Consider the following 22,709-nt stretch of genomic DNA (forward strand, 5'->3'; position numbering starts at 1 on the left):
CTGAAATTTTTGGGGGTGGTGGGGTGTTGGAATTTCCGTTTGTGAAAAATTTTGAGATTTAGACTTTTTGTCCCACTTTGGGATGGGAAAATTTTTCAATATCTCAACAATTTTTGCAGGCTGGGAACACCATTTCCCACTCAGCGCTGCTGACAAATGCACCAAGCTCTGCAAAGGTTAGGTTCAGAACCCCATGCTTATGTCACCATATCTGAACCCACGAGACGTCTCCTACCATCCAAATCCTATTGCTCTCTCCCACTGCCATGCAGCAGGCAAGCCTGCAGCTTTAGACAAATCTAATTGTGTCTGGTTCTTCCAGCAAACCCTCCAACCTGGGCAAATAGCAACTTGATTTGGAGCTTCTTGCAACCTGTGTCCAGCTGAGGGCCCAAACATGTCTGCAGAATCAGTGCTCTCCAAATCCATTTCATCTCGGTCAAAGTTGCCTTTCACTGAATAAGCTACAAGAGTGGCTGCTTTCCATCTCCCTCCCTCTCCAGGTGGCCCTGCTCAGAGCCTGTGCCTTTCTCATTGCCATCTCCCAGGGCGCTTAGAGCCAGACTGCTTTGCATGTACAAATTAACTCTGCGCAGCCGGCTAGTTAACCTTCCTAGTGAAATTACAAAGACAGCTCATGCTGGAAACACAGGGGAGCTGGGCCAGAGTTGTCTACGGGGAAGTGTGTTTAGTGATTAAGTGAAGGCCCGTCTCTGGAAAAGCTCTTTATTAATTTCATCCGTGTGCGGAGATTCGGGGTCTGTGACCGACCTCATGGAGAAGGGAGGCAGCGGATGGAAAAGGAGCTCGTGCGTTTGGGTGGGAGATATGTTTATTTATGGGGAAGAGATGTATGTTCAAATGATGTGATACGAACATCAGCAAAATAAACCCAACGCATATTTGCGTCTCCCCTTTGCGCCCCATCCTCCGCCCCATGGAAGAGTTGTGTTGTTCCGAGAGGATTCCCAATTATCCACAGTCTATGGGGATGGTATTCTAGATGATGTGGCATTGGGTTTCCAAAGAACCAGCACCCAGGAGCTTTGTGATTGCATGGATAATATTGGGTTTGCCAGGGGCTCAGTACCACGTCTCCAGGATTTAGGTATTGAGACCACCTGGGCTTGGCATTCCGTCTTCAGCTCCCCACCCCCAGAACCCAGCGGCATGTTTCCAACCTACCTGGATTTAGCATTAGATCTCCATCCTTTTGGCCAACTTCTGCACTCAGGACACCAGGAAGCGTAGCGTCGGTGGAGTGACTCTGGATCTAGCCAGCACTGTGATGTAGCCCAGCCTTTGGAGGTGGACGGGCTGTGCTGGACCCAGAGGAAAGCCGTGCCTCTGGCACAGGTATCTGGAGCCAGCGCTGGTCAAATCAAGCAAGAAGTTTCCAAGCCATCATCAGAGCATCTGCAATTTCTCTACAAAGGAGGATGGAGCGATAATGAATATCGAGCAAAGAAAGTTCATCTGTGTCCTAGAGCACTTCAATTAGTAATAAAAAGTTGTATAAAGAGTGGAGGGAAATCAGCACAGACTCAGGCTGCCTCTTGCCTTTTTGCTTTCAGAGAGAAAAATCCATTAATGGCGGCCCCAAGGCCTGGGAGCAGTAACCCTGTCACACAGCCGCTCCCAGCCTTTATAGCCAACTCTGCCAATTTGTCTGATGAAGACCCTAGGTGTACCAGCCCGGGCCTCTTGCCTCTCAGTCTATTCTCAGTCATGTATGACGTCATGGCCTTGTGTCTGTGAGTGAGTGATGCTGCCCTCTCGTGGCTGGGCCCACAGAGCCAATAAGGGAACTGCTGGTACAGCTGAAGTCGAATGCCAGAGGCTGGTCTTTCTGGGGCAAAAAATCTGGGCTCTACTCCCAGCTCCCTGTGTGCATGGGATTAACATAAGAACGGCCGTACTGGGTCAGACCAAAGGTCCATCTAGCCCAGTATCCTGTCTACCGACAGTGACCAATGCCAGGTGCCCCAGAGGGAGTGAACCTAACAGGTAATGATCAAGTGATCTCTCTCCTGCCGTCCAATACCACCAGCTAACAAACAGAGGCTAGGGACACCATTCCTTACCCATCCTGGCTAATAGCCATTAATGGACTTAACCTCCATGAATTTATCCAGTTCTCTTTTAAACGCTGTTATAGTCCTAGCCTTCACAACCTCCTCAGGCAAGGAGTTCCACAGGTTGACTGTGCGCTGCATGAAGAAGAACTTCCTTGTATTTGTTTTAAACCTGTTGCCTATTAATTTCATTTGGTGACCCCTAGTTCTTGTATTATGGGAATAAGTACATAACTTTTCCTTATCTACTTTCTCCACATCACTCATGATTTTATAGACCTCTATCATATCCCCCTTTAGTCTCTTCTTTTCCAAGCTGAAAAGTCCTAGCCTCTTTAAGCTCTCCTCATATGGGACCCGCTCCAAACCCTTAATCATTTTAGTTGCAATGGTGTCTGCAGTTGTAGATTCGTGACGCTCTCAGTTGACGTGGTGTATGGGATGCCCTCTTTGTCAAATTTTAACTCTTTGGACTGAAACTTTCCAAGCCGAGTGTCTGACGTGGGCTGAACGGTTTGGGAAGATTTCAGCCGTTTGCGAGAACAGGTGGGGTGGGGAGAGTGGGTGTGTCAGGCTGAGACGAGCAGCAAAACAAAACAGATGGCTGATCCAGTGGTTAGAGGTGCCAGCCTGGGACTTGAGACCACGGTTCCATTCTTCGCCATGCTGCAGACTTGGGAAGCTCCCGGAATCTCTCTGGGCCTCAGCTCCTTGGGTCTGATAGCACCACCCTGACCCAGAAGGGTGTTGAGTTGCTCAGGTTCTGTAGTAATTGGGACCTTTGGGACCTAGTCAGATAGAAAACCAGCTCCTCCTGCGAGAGGCTAGCCGGGCCCACTGCCCAGCTTCCAAAGCCTGGGTAGCTTTCTGGATAGTCGGTGCCATTTGGGTCCAGGTTTTTGGTTCAGGCCCATACGGCTTGTACCACTTTAGCACCATCTGGCATTAAGCTGTGGTTACCGGGCCTCAGCCTGCTCCCGCCGAGGCCAGCAGTAAACGCCCATTGCCTTCAGTGAGAGCAGGGTCTGGCTCCTTCTTTATTGCCCCTAGTTGATGTCCAGATCAAACCAAATTCACTCGTGTTACAGAGCAAGTGATTTTCCCCCTCACTGGCTTGTGTTGCAAACTCACCTGGGATCTGAGAGGCAAGCTGGGGGTTTTCTGACTCATGTCATCGCCTAGAATAAGGTTCCTGCAGTCAGAGGAGAACTTGCCATTGGGCTGATGGCAAGAGAATCGGATCAAGAATGGCCAGGCCACGGGATCCAGCTTGACAGGGCTAGTAAACAGAGCCAGATGCAAGCCACACAGGTAGAGGCAATGCATAGGGGTCATGGGGGTTGGCTGCCGGGGACAGGGGCCCAGCGAGCTGGAGCAACCCTCCCTCCCAGCTCTGTCCTGCTCCCTGCCCAGCTGCCAGAGAGAGCACAGGGAGAGGACAGAGAGCCCCCACCCCTGCCCGCAGGTAATGTGGGGCAGGGAGAGCACTGCGGCCCCGGACTGGGCACAGAGTGGGGAGGAGGGGGCACTGGGCGGGGAGACGTGGGTCAGTCATGTGTCCTCCTCTTTAGATTGTGCCCCCCAAGTGTGGGGAGGCACCAGTCGTCTATGCCACACAGGCAGAGGGTTGACCAGAGGTCAGCTTCATGTCGTTCAGACTGCCGCTGCATTAAATTACTGTTCAGAGTGCACCAGAGCTGGGCGAGGTGCTGTCCACAGTGGTTAGGAGGACTGGACCCTGCTCCGAAGGGGCTAAAGCTTATGCAAAATAAAGTCCAGCCACAGTTGGTGGGGCCTGGGATGGAGCAAACCGCACCCCGGTGTGCGCTGGTGCGGTGGGAATACATCCCTCCTCCATATTCCTTATCCCCTGGATATCCCGTTCAGCACGGCTGCAGGACTCAATCCTGGTCTCTCCCCCGCCCCCACCATCTTGGTCTCTCATTGCGGTGTGTCTCTTGCCGCACAACAACCACTAGCGGGCTGGCGGACGATTGACAGGGACGCTACCCAGTCGCGATGCCCTGCCGCTGGCGCCATCCTTGATGCCACCAAGAAGTTCAGCCCCCAAAGGCGACCCGTTCGCATGCCGTCGCCACCTCAGGAGGAATATCCCCTCTGTTGCAGGGACGTTAAGGACACCAGGCACCTCGACCTACCCGCAAAAGAGAAGCAAGGTTGAACCCCTCCCTGCATGCTGCGAGGGGGCCTGGGAACCACAAGAAGGGGATTTTTGATGGTCACTTGAGAGGCTCCCTCAGCTCCCAGCAGGGCACTGAAGCGACCGGCTGAATAATTAGTCACCTAAGCTGCGGCTCAGCACGGTGCCACGGGAGCCTCTGTGACCCGCCCGAATTCAGAGGAATGGCACAGAAGCCACAGTCCTGCTGTGGACATTAGAGAGGCCAGCCGAGAATGTCCCTCATTCCCTCCCTCCCTTCTCTCTCTCTCCTGGAGGCCAGGCTGCCCTTTCCGGGAGGCTGCAGTGTGGGATTGCTCCCCTCAGGTTCCTGGGAGGCGAAGGGCCTGCAGAGTTCCAAGGCCAGCTGCTAACCCCAGCTGTTGGTTGGCTTGGAGGCCGACTCCGCGGCTGAGCGTGGGCCGCAGGGCGTTGGCTCGTTCTTGGCGGGTTTTTAAGTGAGGCGATCGGGTGCGTTTCATCGCTCAGGACAGGGAGGGGTTTGGTAACAGCCGTTGGTATTTTGAGTGCAGGGTAGGCCAGCTCCCTGCACACAGCTCTGCCGAAGCCCCTCGCTCCTGACCCGCAGCACCCGGGGCTATTCCAGCCCGGCCAGTGCCCCCCTCCTAAAGTTTTGCCAAAGCACCTCAGTCCCACTCTGCACCAGCCCCTACAACCGAACCTAGTTTGTGAGCGCTCTGCATGTCTGTCCTGTGCCTAGCACAACAGGGCCCTGCTTATTGGTCACTGCCCCTAGGGAAACTTTTGCGGGGCCCGTGTCCGCGGAGCTTCTTCCGCTCCGGGTCTTCGGCGGCGGAAGGTCCTTCCGCTCTGGGACCCGCCGCCGAAGTGCCCCAAAGACCTGCAGTGGGGGGTCCTTCCGCCCCGGGACCCGCTGCCGAAGTGCCAGGCCTAGGCCCCCTGAATCCTCTGGGCGGTCCTGCAGCCAATGCACGTTCCTAGCGACTGCCTGTGAAACCTCCACTACTGCAGTACTTGCTCTGCTGAGCAGCATCTGCCAATCATTCTGTGCTGGGCAAGTAAATTCCCACCTGTAGCTCCTAGATCTGAGCCACTTCTGTTTTGATCTGTACAACAAGGAAGATTTCGTGCCACGAGGTTCTAGTCTATTGTATGGAGTTCTTCCACTGCACGCGTCCTCGTAGTAATGCCTTAAGAAATATGACTGACCTCTGCTAGGTTTGTTCTCTTCTCCTCTCCCCAGAGGGTGAGGCATGCGCAGGGGCTGTCTCGTTTTGGTAGGATCCTATTTATTGATTGAAAATGTCCATGTTGCTCTGTCTTTGCGTTAGAGAAGGCAAGGTGCAGTGGGAAAAGCAGGCATGTCAAGCCCGATCTGGGCATGACGGGTGCATGTTATGTGAGCAAAGAGAGCTCGCGTATGGCTGAGTCACTTCTGACTCAGAAACCAGATCCTGGTGTAAACAGCTGGACCTGCCCCCTGCTCCACCTTCCGAAATGGAAGACAACCTGTGGATGGTCTCTGCAGCCGCACCGCATCTCCTTGCACAGCAGCGGCAGCTGCTCCACCCAGCATGGACATATGCTAATAGAGCTCCCTAGCTGCCTGTCTGCAGCTGAGCGCTAAGTCAGTCTGTGTGTAGCTAGCAAGGGGGGAAGGCAGGAGGGGCGCAGTCTGGCAGCACCAGCTCCTAAGGACAGAGCGTCAGCTTGGGGTGCAGGGAAGCGCTGCACACATGTTGAATGATGCTGTTTGGTAGTTGCATTGCCCTGCAGTGTTAGGTGCTGTACAGACACGCAGCAAAAGCCGGTCCCTGCCCTGAAGAGCGCCCTCTCTAGGACCTCACTCTTTGCAGGCGCAGCCTGTCACTCTCAGGGTGCAGCGCTCTGGAGTGCAAAGCACGCACCTCCCCTTGCCCTCTCGAAAGTGAGGCCGGGGCAGGTGGGCGTTGCCTGGACCCTTATGAGAATAGTAACCACCGAGGCGTCTCTTCAGTGGCCCCTGACCTTTGCTAAAGCCTTCGGCCTTGTCTGTGCTGGGGGGTGGGTTGCCCCGATTCCAGCCACCACTGTCGCTGCAGTGATGCAGATGCCGGATTTAAGCTGCCATTTGCCCCACTGCACCTGGTTTCACTCATGGCAAAGGCCCAGCGGGGCAAACCGCAGATTTGCCTGCCTGCAGCAGGAGTTTGCACTGAAACAGCTACCCCCATGCCTGAGATTGGGGCGAAGCATTGGCTCCCCCGTGGAGTAAGGGATCTACATTTCCTCCAGCTTGCTTGTAGCTGCTCATCTGATTCTCCCTCTTCCTCCCTCTCCCCCACCCTTTTCCTTTCTCCCCTGGATCTTTCTCCTTCCCTTTTTTCCTGTCTCCCCCTCCTTATTTCTATCCCGCTTTCTCTCTTCCCCCACCCCCTGGCAAATCACCAGTCGAAAAGCTTCCCAGCATGTAGATTAGCCAGGGAGCCCCTATTAAAGTGAAAAAAACCCCACCGCCACCAACCCTGGAGGCCCTGCCTCTTGTTCCATTTTTGCAGCTTTAACCGTACAAGCCTCCCTGTAATGAAGAAAGACGCCCTGCTGGGAAAATGATCTTCTGCAGCGGAGAAAGAAGCGGGCCGCTGGTACGGAACGGCTAGGTTTTTCAGTGCGGTGTTTAGACGTCAGCCAACATCTTAAAAGTTGCTTCCTCATGTGTATCGATAGCACAGGCTTCGAGCTCCTGCTGGAGCCGCCTGTGAGGGGGAGAGGGGGCCTACGCAGACAGGTATCTGGGGGGGCATGTACCAGTGGCACTAAATCATTAGAGGGTGTAATAGGATCTGAGTTTCAGGGATGCTGAGCGCTTTCTTCTACAGCTGTATCAATGGGAGCTGTGGGTGCTCTGAAAATGAGGCGCATCGTAACGATAGGACATTGCCCGTCTCTGGCCCCATCCGTCAGAGGATCTCAAAGAGCTTTACAAACATTAAGTGCCGCATGCTGCTCTCATTACCCCAGGTGTGACTCCGAAGTGAGTCCATCAGTGTGTGATAATGGAGTGACACCTCATTGATACCAGCAAGTGGAGAGCCACATTTGACTAATTAACTGGTTAGGCGCCAGACAACCCCCCTGCAAGGCAGGTATTACCATCCCCAGATTACAGATGGGTAAACTGAGGCACGCCACAGTTAAGGGCCTGATCCTGCCATCCCTACATTGCGGAGCAGCATGCTAGGTGAACAGTCCCCTTGAGATCTTGTGGCAAGATGCTCCTCAGTGTAAGAGGGATGGAGTCAGGCATGGGAGCACATGGCGAGTTGGTGACTGAGCTGGGAATAGTTAATTACCCGCGTGGTTAATGATTTGTGCCTTCTTTCTAATCAGAACGTATCTAGCTTCAGTTTCAAGCCATTGGATCTTGTTGTACCTTTGTCTGCAGGGTTGAAGAGCCCTGTATTGTGAGATTTATGTTCCCCGTGTAGGTCCCTGTCGACTGTGATCAAGTCACCCCTTAACCTTCTCTTTGTTAAGCTAAGCCGATCAGGTTCCTTGCGTCTCTCACTATAAAGCACGTTTTTCCAATCATTTAATCTGGCTCTCCTGCGACCCCCCCCCTCCAGTTTATCAACAATTCTATGGCGGTTGAGCACCTACGTGCTTTAGACCGAAAGAGAAAGGGTGGCCCAATGGTTGGAACATCAGCCTGGGTCTTGAACGATGAGGGTTCAATGTCCTACTCCGCCTCAGACTCCTTGGGCGAGTCACTTCGCCTCAATGTGCCTCAGTTTCCTTTCTCAATAATGGGGATTACAGCACTGCCCTGCCTCACAGGTTGCTTGCGAGGATACACACATTAAAGATTGCGAGATGCTCAGATACTACGCCAGGGGTAGGCAACCGATGGCACGGCACGCAAGCTGATTTTCAGTGGCACTCACACTGCCCGGGTCCTGGCCACCAGTCCGGGGGGCTTTGCATTTTAATTTAATTTTAAATGAAGCTTCTTAAACATTTTAAAACCCTTATTTACTTTACATACAACAATAGTTTAGTTATATATTATAGACTTATAGAAAGAGACCTTCTAAAAACGTTCAAATGTATGACTGGCACGCCAAACCTTAAATTAGAGTGAATAAATGAAGACTTGGCACACCACTTCTGAAAGGTTGCCGACCCCTGTACTACGCCAATGGGGACCGTAGCTGTATCATGGATAGGGAAGTTCTTCTGAAAATCTCAGCCTAAAAACGTGGTCTAATTTTTCAGAGATTCTGAGCATTCATAGTCTGAAGCCCCTCTGAATATGAAGCTGATTCCGTCGGCCCTTGGATTCGGATGCCTAACTTTGGGCACCTTCATTTGAAAAAAGAATTGGGCCAAAGATTATTTAGCAGGAGAAGAACTTGAGTCAGGCCCTTAAAGTTACGGAGCGCGTGGTGAAAACTGATCCATGCCTGCTTTTCCCTTTCACCCTGCCCCGTAAGCTGAAGAGCGGGTGGAGGATGAAATGAAATTAAAGAGCAGAAAATTTGGACCCAATAAAAGGAACTACTTCTTTAATGCCCTGTGTGGTGAACCTGGAGGATTCGCTGTTAGAAGAGGGCAATGAGACAAATACTGTGGCTGGATTCTAAAAAGGCCAGGATAATTTTATGACTGCTAATAACATCTGCAGCTATGCAAGCTATGCAAGCTAGGATAATAGGGGCAATCAAATCTTGTGCTTCAGGGCATAAAATGATCACTCAGGGGGATACAGGAGGAATTTTGCTTCCATCTACAACATTGCAACATTGAGTAAGTACATTGTGGTTTCAAATTTCCTTCCTTTGCTGTGTCAGGGGCTGGCCTCTCCTAGCCTAGGCCATCACATCACATCAGGGCCCTGGTCCTGCATGGAGATCTGCTAACCTGGACCAGTACACCTCTGCAAAGTGCCCAGGTGAGACATTTTTTGTGGCAGAGCCAGGAATAGACCCCGTTTGCTAGATTACTCAACGGGCAGTGATCAATGGTTCCATGTCTAGTTGGCAGCCGGTATCAAGCGGAGTACCCCAAGGGTCGGTCCTGGGGCCAGTTTTGTTCAATATCTTCATTAATGATCTGGCGGATGGCGTGGACTCCATCCTCAGCAAGTTTGCAGATGACACTAAACTGGGAGGAGTGGTAGATACGCTGGAGGGTAGGGATAGGATACAGAGGGACCTAGACAAATTAGAGGATTGGGCCAAAAGAAATCTGATGAGGTTCAACAAGGACAAGTGCAGAGTCCTGCACTTAGGACGGAAGAATCCTATGCACTGTTACAGACTAGGGACCAAATGGCTAGGCAGCAGTTCTGCAGAAATGGACCTAGGGGTTACAGTGGACGAGAAGCTGGATATGAGTCAGCAGTGTGCTTTTGTTGCCAAGAAGGCTAATGGCATTTTGGGCTGTATAAGTAGGGGCATTGCCAGCAGATCGAGGGACATGATCATTCCCCGCTATTCATCATTGGTGAGGCCTTATCTGGAGTACTGTGTCCAGTTTTGGGCCCCACACTACAAGAAAGGATGTGGAAAAATTGGAAAGAGTCCAGCGGAGGGCAACAAAAATGATTAGGGGGCTGGAGCACATGACTTATGAGGAGAGGCTGAGGGAACTGGGATTGTTTAGTTTTCAGAAGAGAAGAATGGAGGGGGATTGGATAGCTGCTTTCAACTACCTGAAAGGGGGTTCCAGAGAGAATGGATCTAGACTGTTCTCAGTGGTGCCAAATGACAGAACAAGGAGTAATGGTCTCAAGTTGCAGTGGCGGAGGTTTAGGTTGGATATTAGTAAACACTATTTCACTAGGAGGGGGGTGAAGCACTGAAATGGGTTCCCTAGGGAGGTGGTGGAATCTCCATCCTTAAAGGTTTTTAAGGTCAGGCTTGACAAAGCCCTGGGTGGGATGATTTAGTTGTGGGTTGGTCCTGCTTTGAGCAGGGGGTTGGACTAGATACCTCCTGAGGTCCCTTCCCACCCTGATATTCTATGATTCTATCTCAACCATCTTTTCTCCATGAACACGGCCTTCTCTCGGTAGAGTCAACAGGGTCTGAAGTCATGAATTCTGCTGAATCCAAGAGAAACTCCCTTTCCTTTTTTCAGTCCTCCCTTCAGATATCCCTTGGCGGTAGAAACAAACTCGGGGCAAAATTTCTCCTCTCTAATCAGCGCTGCTCCCACAGAGAGACAAAAGGTAGAACTTTTCCAAGAGGTGGGACTAGCCTTTGTTCTCCGCTCACTTTCTCGCCCAGTCTCTCCGAGTTCATCCCGGGCCAGGCCGATGGCGACATCATTAAATTCTGACAATCCTTAGGTCAGCAGAGATGCTTTACAACTCCCTGCCGGCCGGCTCTAAATTTAGAGGTCTCAGCATTAGGTAAAGTTTCCTTCCTCCAGATGGCACCTTTAATTGCATGTGATAAGTGGCTCTGGTCTGCGGAGAGAGGGTGATTTAAGGAAGAGAAGGGGAAGGGGAAGGTTACAAGGAACACGGCAGCAAGGAGATGGAGAGACGCAGGCAGAGCCAGGCAGTGAGAAAGCACTTTGCCATTCCCAAATGGCCAGTGAAGCTAAGCATCCTGGCATTTCTCTTGTTAGAACCTGTCCGGCATTAACTGGCTGCAGGAAAGATGCCAGTTTTGACAACACTCAGGGCACTTGATCCTGCACGTTGATGTAAAGGGAGGCAGTTCCGTCGACTTCAGCGGTGTGGTGTGGTTTCACGACAGCTGAGGAGCCTGGCCCGGGGTTTATTTTGACGTTGGGTTCCTGAAAATCAAAGGCCAGCAAGGCCTCGTAGGTCACCCATTCGTCTCCAATTACCCGCTGTCTCCTTTATCTGAGCGAAGACAGAGCGTGGCTGAACGAGGTCTCAAGTCCTCCCACTTGACGGAGATCCTCTTTGCTCAGGCTGTCTTAGCCGTTGCTCTGGATGGTTTTCGCTAAGCTGTGAGGGTGTATATTTCACCGGGTCAATAAGCGGCTTTTCACGTGGGTACCAGGGTCCCGCTAAGGGGGCACGGCTTTGGCATTAGTGGCTGGGGAATCTAGGAGTAACTAGCGTAGCACGTAATCAGCCAGTGGAACTGACTGCCACAAGACACTGTCAAGCCAAGACAAATGACAGGCTAGAATCTATCGGCTGGGGATTTCTCTTGCCCTTTGGACTCTTGTGGAAGCCCTAACACGGTTCACTGTGCTCCCTTCACTCTTTCTGGGCACTGAGCGCTGCCTGCCCCTGCAATGGGCTTAGCACCTCAACTCCCCCCAAATCGGTGGGAGTTGGCTGGCAGGAGCAGGTCTTTACCCAGCCACTGGCAATGGAACGAGCATCTGGGTCCGGAGAAGCTGGGAGGCAGCCGGACCGTGCACTTGCTTTTCTTACTAGCTGGGTGTAAGGATGGGCTTGGGGTGAAAGTGCTGGGCTTGGGCTCAGGAAATGGGAGTTCATTTCCCGGCTCTGCCACCGGTTTCCTAATTGAGCTTGGGCAAGTCACTTCATCTGTCTGGGACTCATCTCCCCATCTGTTAAAATGGGGGTGGGAGTATTGCCCTTCTTCTGAAGTGTGTTCTCTGTTACCTGTATTTAAATTGTCAGCTCTTTGGGGCAGGAACTCTTTCTTATCATGTGTGCATACAGCACCTCGTGTGATGGGCCCCTGATCTCCTTCAGGTCCTGCAGGTGCTACCAGATTCTGAACAATAATCCCCAGTGCTCATGTGAGCGGAGAGGCTTGGCAGCGACTGTCTGACGGTGCAGTGCTTCTGTTTTATTATCCCTTAAACTGACAAAACAAAATCAGATCTGGCTGCTTAAACCAGCACAAATCTTCCATGGGGTGGCTATTCAGCAGCTGTCACGTTCCACGGCAGGGCCAGCATTAGGCTGGGGGAGTTCAATTATTTAAAACTCTCACAACTCCTCTGTCTTGGGGTCTATATTTCCTGCATGTTGCCGTAATTTGCTCTCCGTATATCCATCTCCCATCTTTCTCCTTTGCTATCTGGAGCGATTTCTCTCCTGTCTCGCCACGTCCATCTTTCTCCCGCCATGACACAGATCTATGGATTTTACTCCGGAGCCTGCACCGTGCTGGAATCGGGGGAGGCGGGAGCGGGTTATTTGTTACCGATGGTTCGGAGAAGAAGGTTTTGACGTGACGGAATGTCTCATCTTGATCAGCAAGCTCCTGTCATCTGTCATAAGACACAAGAGTGGCTTCTTCCTTTATTCCACAGCCAGCGCTCTCCCCTGCAGCGTTAGCATGTCCAGTTGTCCCTGGGATATATGTGAGGTGAACAGATGTCTACTCTGCTCCCCACCCAACCAGCTGTCACTAGGAGGGAGCTCTTCATTTTCCCCAGGGTTGGTATCTCTGACCACCGGGAGCCTGGAACGAATGCTCTTAAGGGTCATGATTCACCAAAAGAATCAGCTGCCTTACTGAGCGTGACCCCACGTCTGTGTAGCAATGTCCAGGCCCCACCGCATCCTGAAATGGATTCTTAGGGGATGGTCGCCGGTTTGGTTGTTCCAAAGTGGAGAGGATATTTCCAGGCACGTAAGAACACGAACATAAGAAGTACTGCATGAGACCACCAGTTGCTTGTCCACTCTGGTATTCTCCCACCAACAATGGCTAGTCCCCCATGTTTCCAAGGAACGTGCAAGAAACCCCACATTACATGACACTGGGGTCTGTACTTGGCAAAATCTGTTGCTCAGATGCTTCCGTTGATGTCTATATTACATGGGTCACCAAATCAGCTGTGGGAGCTGAACCCAATCTCTTTCCCTGCCTTCCAACCCCAAATGTAACTGGGCCAGGACTCTGCCTTTTGCTCTGGTCCACATGGTCCTTCCACAAAGATGCAGACAGCAGTAGTCACCAGTGGGGCTAGACCTAGCAACCTTTCGCACCAAGCCATGAGCCCCTGTTGCCTGAGCTAGGAGAGTACTTCAGCCTTAAGTGTGAGCAAGTAGAAGGCTCTTATCCTGGGTGCCAGCTGACCACTAGAGGGCGACATAATCCTACTTAGCCAGGGCATCACATTAGCACCTGCTGGTGACATCCATTTCCTAGTCTCAAGTACATGTGCAGCTAGCAACCGGGGCCAGGTGTGTTCCCTGCTTGCGTTAGCGCTGACACCAGTAAAGTCTCTGCTCCAGGCAGGACGTGAGAGGATCCCCATGGAATTCCATTTTTGTCTGCTGCTTTAACTGGTATTTTTCCAAGAGCAGCTTTGCTGGAAAGAAGATTTCCCCATAGGAGTAACCCCGAGACAGACAAGCCTCTTCTCTGCTGTGGGGAACGTGGATGGATTCTCCTTTCTCCCTGCAGGAGCTCAAACACGGACAGACAGGCGAGGAGAAGGCAAAACTCTTTTGTGACCTCCGGTGCTGTTCAGTTCTGAGAGCAGGTTGGGTTGGTTCCAGCTCCCACCCAGCACAGACTCCTCCAGTCTGTGCTCCCGATGGCATTCGGGTGGGTTCCCCTGCCCTCAAGGAAAGCCAGACAGGGGTCTCTGGAGATGTTGAGCCTCAGCTGGCCAGTGGGTTCTAGGTGAGTGTCTCTGGTCCACATTCTGCACTCAGAGGCATTCGCGTGAGTTTCGAATGTCTCTGGCAGTGGAGTTGCTCAGAGTGAAACTGGTGTAACTGAGAGCAGAATCTGGCCCCACCTTCTGGGTCCAGGCCTGAGTCCAGACCACCTGTGTAATGCTAACCATCCCCAGAAACTCAGCGAGCCACTACCCCGGACCAAGCGAGAGGCTCTTCCTTAGGGAGGCTTTTCAGAGCCGAATGAAACTTCAGGCACCAGTGGAGACAAAGAACCAAAAATCCCTTAGCAGCTTCCCCTGCCTTTTTCAATTCTCCCTCCGCCATAAACGAGCACCCAGTGAAACTTCCCCTCCCGTCCCTGCTGTGACAGACGCGCCCGGGTGAGCTTTTGTTGGCTGTGGCGAATTCGGCTTAGGGACATCAATGCAGGTGCAGCATCGGGAATATCTGCCAGATTTGTAGGCGCAGAGGGAAGTGCTCGGAGGGGAGTGTCGCCAGGAGAGGCGAGGAAACGTGCGGAGGCGGGCAAGACGCCCCGGGAGGTTCGTGTGAGCGGGAGATAACGCGCTCCCCCGCGTGGCTGACGGCATGAGGAAAAAGCGCCTCCCCAGACACACGCGCACTATCTCCCGGGAGCACAAACACACACCTTGGGGCATTGCTTAATTAGCACAGGCACGAGACACGCGGCTGCCAGAACAAATTCTCTTCCATTCAGGTTCTTAGGCCGCGCCCACGTCCGTCGTATCTGAGGGCACGTCCCCATTGCAGCCAGGGGGGGTGTACTCTCGCTAGCGCTCTCAATAGCAGTGAGGATGCTGTGACACGGGCTTCACTGTGGGCTGCACAGGTGAGTTCCTAGTGGGCCAGGTGTGCTTGTGCAGTCCGCCCCAAAGCCCGCACCACAGCGACCGCCCTTCTGTTTTGAGCGCGGGTACTGCCATTCCCGGCCCACAGGCTGCAGGGGAGATGGACCCTGAGTGGCTCCTGCTAGCGGGCTAGGCAGCACAATTAGCGTCTGTCGTGCCCGTGTCACCGGGAAGAAAGATCGGGGTGATGCTTGAGGTTCATTCCCGTCCTCAGGAGGCAAAGGGGGAAATGTGAGGATCCCAGCCCCAGAAGAAAGTCAAGGGAGAAGCCCAGATGAAGGCGCTGGTCCTGTGGTACTGGGAAGCTATTGGCAGGCTCAGATTAACACCCATCCAGCCCCGGCCTCTCCTGCTCCCAGGGTTGCTCTCCCGGCCGAAGTCGCTGCAGGGCACCCCCATGGCGTGAGTGATCCTGCTGTGACCGTGAGCACCGCGCCGTCCATGTTGAACCTTGGTCCCCGTGGCAAAGCAAGCATTGCAGCAGTCAGAGCGCAGCGAGGGCCTTCCGGAGACAGGGTGTCTGCAGCTGGAATCCCCCCGGACCAAATCCCGAGGGGCCGAACGCCAGCCGTACCCCCATGGCACTGACGGCTCCCAGCCAGCAAGGCGCTGCGTGTTTCTTGCCGTCCGCTCCCATTGACTTCAGATGCTCGGCACCGCTGCAGGATTTGCCCTCTGGGTTCAAGGTCAGCCATCTGCAGCCTGCGATGTGCAAGAGGTCAGACTAGCTGATCATGATGGTGCCTGCCGGCCGGCCGGGCTATGAGTGTTTGAATGTGCTGCACTGGCCGACCCCCTTTCCTGTCTCTTGGGGGCCTGGGAAGTGACCAAGCGTTTCAGCAGCGCTCTGACCTGCAGAGCCCAGAAACCAAGGTGGCTTGCCTAGCAAGTCTTATCTCAGCTGCAGGGTGTATTTGCATGTGCTGCAATTTGCATACCTTCTTAACGAGCCCGCGTTTGCTGCCGCACCTCCTCTGAGAACAATTTGTGGGAACTCTCCAAGTCCCAAGCGTATCACAACCGATAACGATCCACTCATGAAAGGGAGCTTCCACCTGCTGCCACGTCTGGGAATGGCCTGCCTTGGGCACCTCTCCCAGTTCTCATTTGTTTCTTGGCAGTGGCCTTTAACCTGCCAGACATCCCGGGAAGACGGATGATGGGAACAAGGCACATAAGCAAAGGCAGACTGAGACCATGCACGCCACACATGCTGCTCTGTCAAAGAATCTGGGAGGGAAAGCGAACGGCGTTTCCCTGCTCTGAAGCCAGAGACAAGGGTGAGAGACGGGCCCAAGGACGCTCTGCCTCACCCCTGAAAGTGGAAGATAAAATGCCTCTGAGTTGGTATCAATGGATACACCTATCTCCTGTAACCTGTTTGAACCGGCCAGTGCCAGGGTTCCATTCCATCCCCCGGAGACACAGGAAACCTGAGTCACCGTGGCCTTATTCCAGTGGTACAATTATTATTATTATTAACTACAGGATTGCCCAGTGCAAGGTGCTGTATACACACATAGGAACGTAGGACGGGAAAGGGCCTCCCGGGTCAACATGTCCAGACCCTGCTCTTGCAGGTAACTTCGTCATATAATCCCATTCCTAAACTGATCAAGCTCCATCTTAAAACTAGTTTCCTTCTACTGCTCCTAGTGGGAGTTTGCTCCAGAACCTCCCAATGGTTAGAAACCTGCTTCTAATTTCTGCCTCAGTTGACTCCTGGCAAGTTTATCCCCATCTGTTCTGGGGCCAATGTTGCCCTTTAGCTGGGGTTCGGGTTCCCTCCCTGATGTATTTCTAGAGAGTGATCAGCCTTCGCTTTGCTAGGCTAGACAACCCAAGCTATTTTAGACAGGCTCTCCGTCCCCCGATCATCCGAGAGACAGCGCCTGCCCCGAAGAGCCTGCACTCGAAAACGACAAAACGCAGGCGTGGAAACGGGCATCAGGTGGTGAAAGTGACATGCACAAAGGTCACAGTCCCGGGGTGTCCTGACTTCCTAGCTGGTGCCCTGCCACTGGACTGCATTGCCTTCCCAGTATGCTGAAGTGACTGCACTGGGGATGTCCACAGGGATAACTCTGCGACCAGCAGGGCAGCACAGGGCACTTATTAAAACGAAAGCTTAAGTCCCGCAGCAGGACCTGAAGGGGGTTCTTGCAACAGCAGTTCAGCTGGGCGTCCATCAGCGCTAACGGATCTTTGCTGGTATCAGGCAGTGGGAGGGCCCCCTCATTCTAAGTGGTCGGGTGAATGGTGGTAGACCCAAGAGAGGCATTCACTGCTAGCACTGACTTGCAAGCCAACAGGAATTAATGGTGCAGAACAGCTTGTAGAAACTGGCAGTGTAACCTAGTGGCTATAGCACTCAACTGGGACTCAAGGCTTCTGCTCCTGGCTGTGCCACTGGCCACTGGGTGACATGGGGCAAGTTGTTTCCCTTCTCTGATCTCCCCTTCCTGCCCCTTGTCTTATCTATTTAGGCTGTAAGCTCTGTGGGGCAGGGACTGTCTCTCTCACTACATGTGTGTACAGCACCTAGCACAGTGGAGCCCTGATTTCAATCCAGGCCTCTCGGCACTACTGTGCTATAAATAATCATAACTGGGCCATTTGTTTTCCTGGCATAGTCAGAAAAACATCCCAAGCGAAACCGAACAACTCCATAATGTTCCCAGCTAACCGCCAGGGGAGAGGCGCTACTCTGGGAAATCATACGTTTGTCGGGAGACAAATGGAGCAGAAAATCTTTTTGGTAAGAACCAAAGGGCCTTCCCAAAATGTGACTGCCCGGTATGGAAGAGGAACATTGAATCACTGAATATCAGGGGTAGCTGTGTTAGTCTGTATCCACAAAAACAATGAGGAGTCCGGTGGCACCTTAAAGACTAATAGATTTATTTGGGCATAAGCTTTTGTGTCGAAGTGGGTTTTTTACCCACGGAAGCTCGTGCACAAATAAATCTGTTAGTCTTTAAGGTGCCACCGGCCTCCTCGTTGTTTTTATTGAATCACTGGGAAGTCAGCACCCAGCCGAGGGTAAACGGATTAATACTCCTTGCACTCAGAAGACAATGACAGTCGTGCTGACTTCTCTTTCAAACCAGAACGCTCCAAACGAAAGCCCAGGAGACGCCTTTCAGGAGACTGCCGAGCAGAACAATCTGCTTGTTTTGTGGCTGCTAATTTATTTTATTAGGAGGGGAAAAAAAAAACCTTTAAAATCAAGCGCGTGTTTGTCAAATGGAACTGTTCCGTCTCTGGAAATCCAGCTAGCAATTCTCACAGCGGGTAAAACACACAGGGCCAAATCCTCAGCTGGGGTAAACTGGCATCGCTTCTTGGATTTCACTGGCACCACACTGATTTACACCAGCTGGGACCTAGCCCGTGGCAACCCCACCAGTTGTAAGGCCTCTGCGAGTGGGGATGACCATTAATGGCGACTGTTCTGCCTTATGAGCAAAAGCCGAGAGACATTTTTCAAGGGCTGATCCTATGCCCAATACAGCGACTGGCAAACTAAGCATTTGGGGTTCGGTTTTACACAGGCAGAACTGTTGTGGACGTCTGAGCCAAGGACGTCAGGATTTTACTCTGTGCGATTGAGGGTGAAGTGTCACTACAGGCTTGTGATTTGAAGGGACCGGAGCCCCCACTTCTGTCTGTGGATGAGGCCCGGTGGGGGTATTGGCTCAGTACGGATGGGCGGGGGAAGAGCGCCCCCTACTGAGTCATCGCCTGCACTGCCTGCAACAGCAGCTGGGATTTCCTTGGGGCATCTCCCATCCAACTGCTGAACAAACACCCCGGTCAGAGCGTGGTATCTGGTGAAACCACCGTCTGAGGCGGCGTGGCTACAGGCTGATGTGCTAGTCACAGCAACACGAATTCGGTGATACCAGTCAGCGGGCACCGGCGGTCCCGTGCCGCCCATCAGTGGGCACCGGCGGTCTCATGACACCAATCAGAGAGCGCCACCTTTTCCCTGCCACCAATCAGAGGGTTTGCCCGGAGAGCGCTGATGGTCTCACCCCACTAATGAGAAAGCTAGCTAGTTCTGCTACCGCCAATCAGTACTGCCGTCCACTCGTCTCCCTATAAACAAGGGCCCGGGAGCTTGCATTTTAAGAGCCAATCGCTCACGAGAGAAGGAGACTCTGGATGTTGTTTCCATTTTGCTCTAAGCAGTGGTCAGGCTTCCTCTCCCGCTGCCCAGAGGGGATGGAGGTGGCACGTGAACAGGTTCTCACAGGCCGGGGAAGAGGCGAGTGTGTTGATTTACTGGCCCATAAAGGGCTACAGGGGACACACGAGGGCAACGGATGAAGGCACAGTGGGGCTGACCACGCGTTCTGAGATGTGTCTCTCCCCCCAAGCGAGCGAATGGCCTGGGAGAGGCAACCCACGGGGGGAGGTGAAGAGAGATAAGAAATTTTACGAACCCTCGTCAAAAGTTTTCTGCGCGGCTGTCATTAACGGGCGGGAGGGGCCGGGAAGGTGGCAGCCTGCAGCAGAGGGTTGCACATGCTACAGAGCAGCTGCCACATAAAAGGAGCCCTTGCTGCCGACTACAGATGCGGCAGTTTGCGTTTATCTCGCCTGTCAGTTGGGGCCCCGGCTCGGCTGCCGTTATTGCTCAGTTCAATAGTTAATTTTCACATAAACCAGAGGGTTGGCACTTTCTTTTTTCTTACCCCCTTTTGTTTTTTGGGGGGTTTTTTAATTCTCTCTGGCGACGCCTCCGATCTGCCTAAAAGCTGAAAATTTATGGCTTAGCCGCTCGGTGGGGCCTTTCTTCCCCAGGCCTCGGAGTCTAGCCCCCGGCCTTTCACTGCAGTAGCATCCCACTTCTCTTCCCCTCCGGTACCAGGCCCCACCGCGCTCCCCCTGCACCGGGAGGATGCCGCAGTGGCAGGGCCGGCTCCAGGGTTTTTGCCGCCCCAAGCGGCAAAAAAAAAAAAAAAAAAAAAGCCGCGATCGCGATCTGCGGCGCAATTCGGCGGGAGGTCCTTCGCTCTGAGCAGGAGTGAGGGACCGTCCGCCGAATTGCCCCCGAATAGCTGGACTTGCCGCCCGTCTCCGGAGTGGTCACCCCAAGCACCTGCCTGGCAAGCTGGTGCCTGGAGCCGGCTTGCACAGTGGGAAGGGAAGGTGTTGTCAGCGCTGTGGAGCTAAACTAACTGGATTGTGTGATTTTGGGGGGGAAGGGGGGAATGGAGCGGTGGAGGTGCAGGAGAGTGAATGCGTGAGTAGCAGAGGAAGGGGATGGGTGTGGGATCCGGGCAGCACCTCGTGAAGTTTCTGTGTGGCTAGAAGCCATGAAACATGCTGGGGCTGTCACCATTACACGCCTGCCCAAGCTGCGGGCTTTGGCTCCGGAATCGGATCTGAGGCCAGACTTTTTCCAAGTCCAGTCGCGTTGGGATCTGGTTCAGCCCTTCCGGAGGTAGGCCCATGCTGCAAAGCTCGCCGCCCATCCGGGGGCAGAGTCTGGGGGAGTTCTGCTCTGTGGTTTTCAATCGGGCCCTTCTCTGGTTTATAGTCTTGGCAGCCCTGTAAGGCCCCCAATTTCAATGGGGCAACACATTTGTATGTATACATCCCATCCAGCATATGCTAGGCCCTGTACGTGTGCAGAGGAAGGCCCAGGTTTTCAGCTGGCGTAAATCGGGGTATCTTCAGGGGTGCAATGTAAGCAAAGACTGTGGCCCATTTTCTCTGCCCTGAAGAGCCCACGTTCTGGAGATAGACGGATGGAGGGTGGAGAGTTGAGCCCCGAGCAGAATTAGGCCCTATCCCTTCAGCAAACAATAGTGCAAACCACCATTTGGCTGGCGATTTGTTGGTGAACCCAGGGCCAGTCAGGCTCCATGTGCCCACCTGTAACAGGCGGTTAACAATCCCTACCTACCTGGCAGTGACACTTACACAGTTAATGTCTCTGACGGGCTAGGGGAACTTTGACTGAAGGGTGTGGCAGACCTGCTAAGCATCACTCATGATTAGTTTGCAGTATTGCCAGCCCCATGGGGTCTTCTTAGTTGCCTTCTGGGTTTTGGCCTTTAGGTCATGCTCGGGTCGCATTTTGAAGCTTTTCTCCACCACCACAGGAACTAGAAACTTTTTTGATGAAAGCCAAGAGTCTCACATGATCACCTGACTCCAGGAGCTGGGGCTTTCAGAAAAAAACATCAGTTGTGGTGAGAGTCGGGGTCAGATTGCCTGAGAGTTTGTTAGTATTGTTGTCACACGTCTTAGTATTTGCCTTTAAACTAAAGCAGCTTTTCAGAGCAGGGGGGTGGGTCTTGCGGTTAAGGCAACGGAGTGGGCTGTGCTACAGACTCACTGCGTGACCGCGGGCAAGTCACTGAATCTCTCCAGGCCTCAGTTCTCCATCTGTACACTGGGGACAATTGCACTTTCTCCCACCTTTTGCCGAGACAGGGACTGCCCCATACTCTGCGTGCACAGCACCTCTCACGGGGGGGGGCCTGATCTCGGTTGGCCGCCAAGACGCTACCAAAAAGTAGGTAGGAGGTAGCAATTAATAATGAATGCAGAGTTAACGAGGGTGCTGCTCCCATCCCAACTTGACGCTGAGGAGATCTGCTCCAAGGAGAGTCCGTGGGCGCTGCCCAGAGGATCTCTGCTGGGAGGAGTGATCGGAAAAGGCCCCATGTGGGTAGAGGAGAGGGAGGCTGCCTGTCCACCTTCCACCAGGGTGGTCAGTGCCAGGAGGAAGGCCAGCTTCTGGAAGCTGGCAGCTCAGCGGTGGGAGCCATGCCATAGTCTCTTTGCTAGGACCGCCTGGGGCTCAGGCGAGGCTGTTCTGCCGAGGAGCCAGGGGAGAGATCCGAAGGGACATTTGCCATGATGCCGTGACTCACATCGGCGTCCTATGGTAATGGCGGGGGAGAATGCATGCACCGCTCTCCTTCGAGGCTGAGAGGTGTCACAGTCTGGACAACTGAACACTACCATTCTCCCATGAACTTCGTCAACTGCACATGCTGCTAACACCTGCTCTGCAACACACCTCGGGGGTGGGGGTGCAGAACAAGAGGGCAAGGGAGTATGTGGGCACCTGGGTGGGAATGGATGTACCGTGGCCGGTGTTGTAGACGGCATGCGTGTCTGGGGAGGTTCTGCAGTGCGTTTTGTACATGTGTGTGGGTGTGAGGAGAAGGGCATGGGTGATCTGGTGTGATGTATGCATGTACATTGGTGCATGGAGGGTTCCCATGGGTTTGTATGCAGTACTATATATGTGTGCCTGTGTTGTGTGCACAGGTGTGTGTGTGTACACCGACTTGTGTGGGGTGCATTAGGTGGAACCTGACCTTGTTGTGCATGCATGCATGTGTATACACGTGTGATTACGGGTTGCGTGGGGGGAAGTGGGTCTGGGCCCGTGTGTGCGGGTGTATGGAAGTGTGTGTCAGCAGGCGTGTGTGTGTGTGTGTGTGTTTGTGCACTAGTGTGGTACGTGTGGAGTGCGTATATGGGATGCTTGTGTATTTGGGGAGGGGGGCACATTGAGTCTCCACATGCTCCTCTGGGGGTAGCCCTGTCCCAACCCACTTCCCCACTGCCCTGTCCCAGCCCCAGCTGGCGAGCCCTGTAGGACAGGCCCCTTGTACGATCTCTGGTCGGTCGGCTCAGGGCACGATAGCAGGTCATTGGTGATAACCCTGGTCTTTCTCCCAACAGCTCCTCCCATCTCCATCTCAGTCATTGCTGCGGACACGCCCGCCCCCTTCAGCCGCTACCAAGCGCAGAACTTCACCTTGGTCTGCATAGCCTCTGGAGGGAAGCCTGCCCCGACGGTGAGTACAGCAAGCGCACAGGAGACCCCGTACCTGGCGCTGCCTGCCTGCTGGGCTGTCCATCTCTCCAGCCCTGCAAGCCATGCTCATGCAATGACTGCAGGGTTGGTACGATGAGCAGCGCCAACCTGCCCTGCCAGGATGGCGGGGTGGCATCTGCAGAGCCTGCAGCAGGCACGATATGAAATCAGG

General features: G+C 53.4%; 1 protein-coding gene across 2 annotated transcripts in view; it reads left to right on the forward strand.

The window, feature by feature from the left end:
- The window catches only part of IGSF21 (immunoglobin superfamily member 21), a 272,639-nt gene that overhangs the window by 219,385 nt on the left and 30,545 nt on the right, over nucleotides 1-22,709 (forward strand). For both annotated transcript variants that reach the window (XM_054009265.1, XM_054009266.1), the window contains one exon: nucleotides 22,402-22,517. In XM_054009265.1, coding sequence (XP_053865240.1) covers nucleotides 22,402-22,517 — 116 coding nt within the window. The remainder of the gene's footprint in view (nucleotides 1-22,401; nucleotides 22,518-22,709) is intronic.

The sequence above is a fragment of the Malaclemys terrapin genome, chromosome 19, assembly GCF_027887155.1.
Source record: "Malaclemys terrapin pileata isolate rMalTer1 chromosome 19, rMalTer1.hap1, whole genome shotgun sequence".
NCBI lineage: Eukaryota > Metazoa > Chordata > Testudines > Emydidae > Malaclemys > Malaclemys terrapin.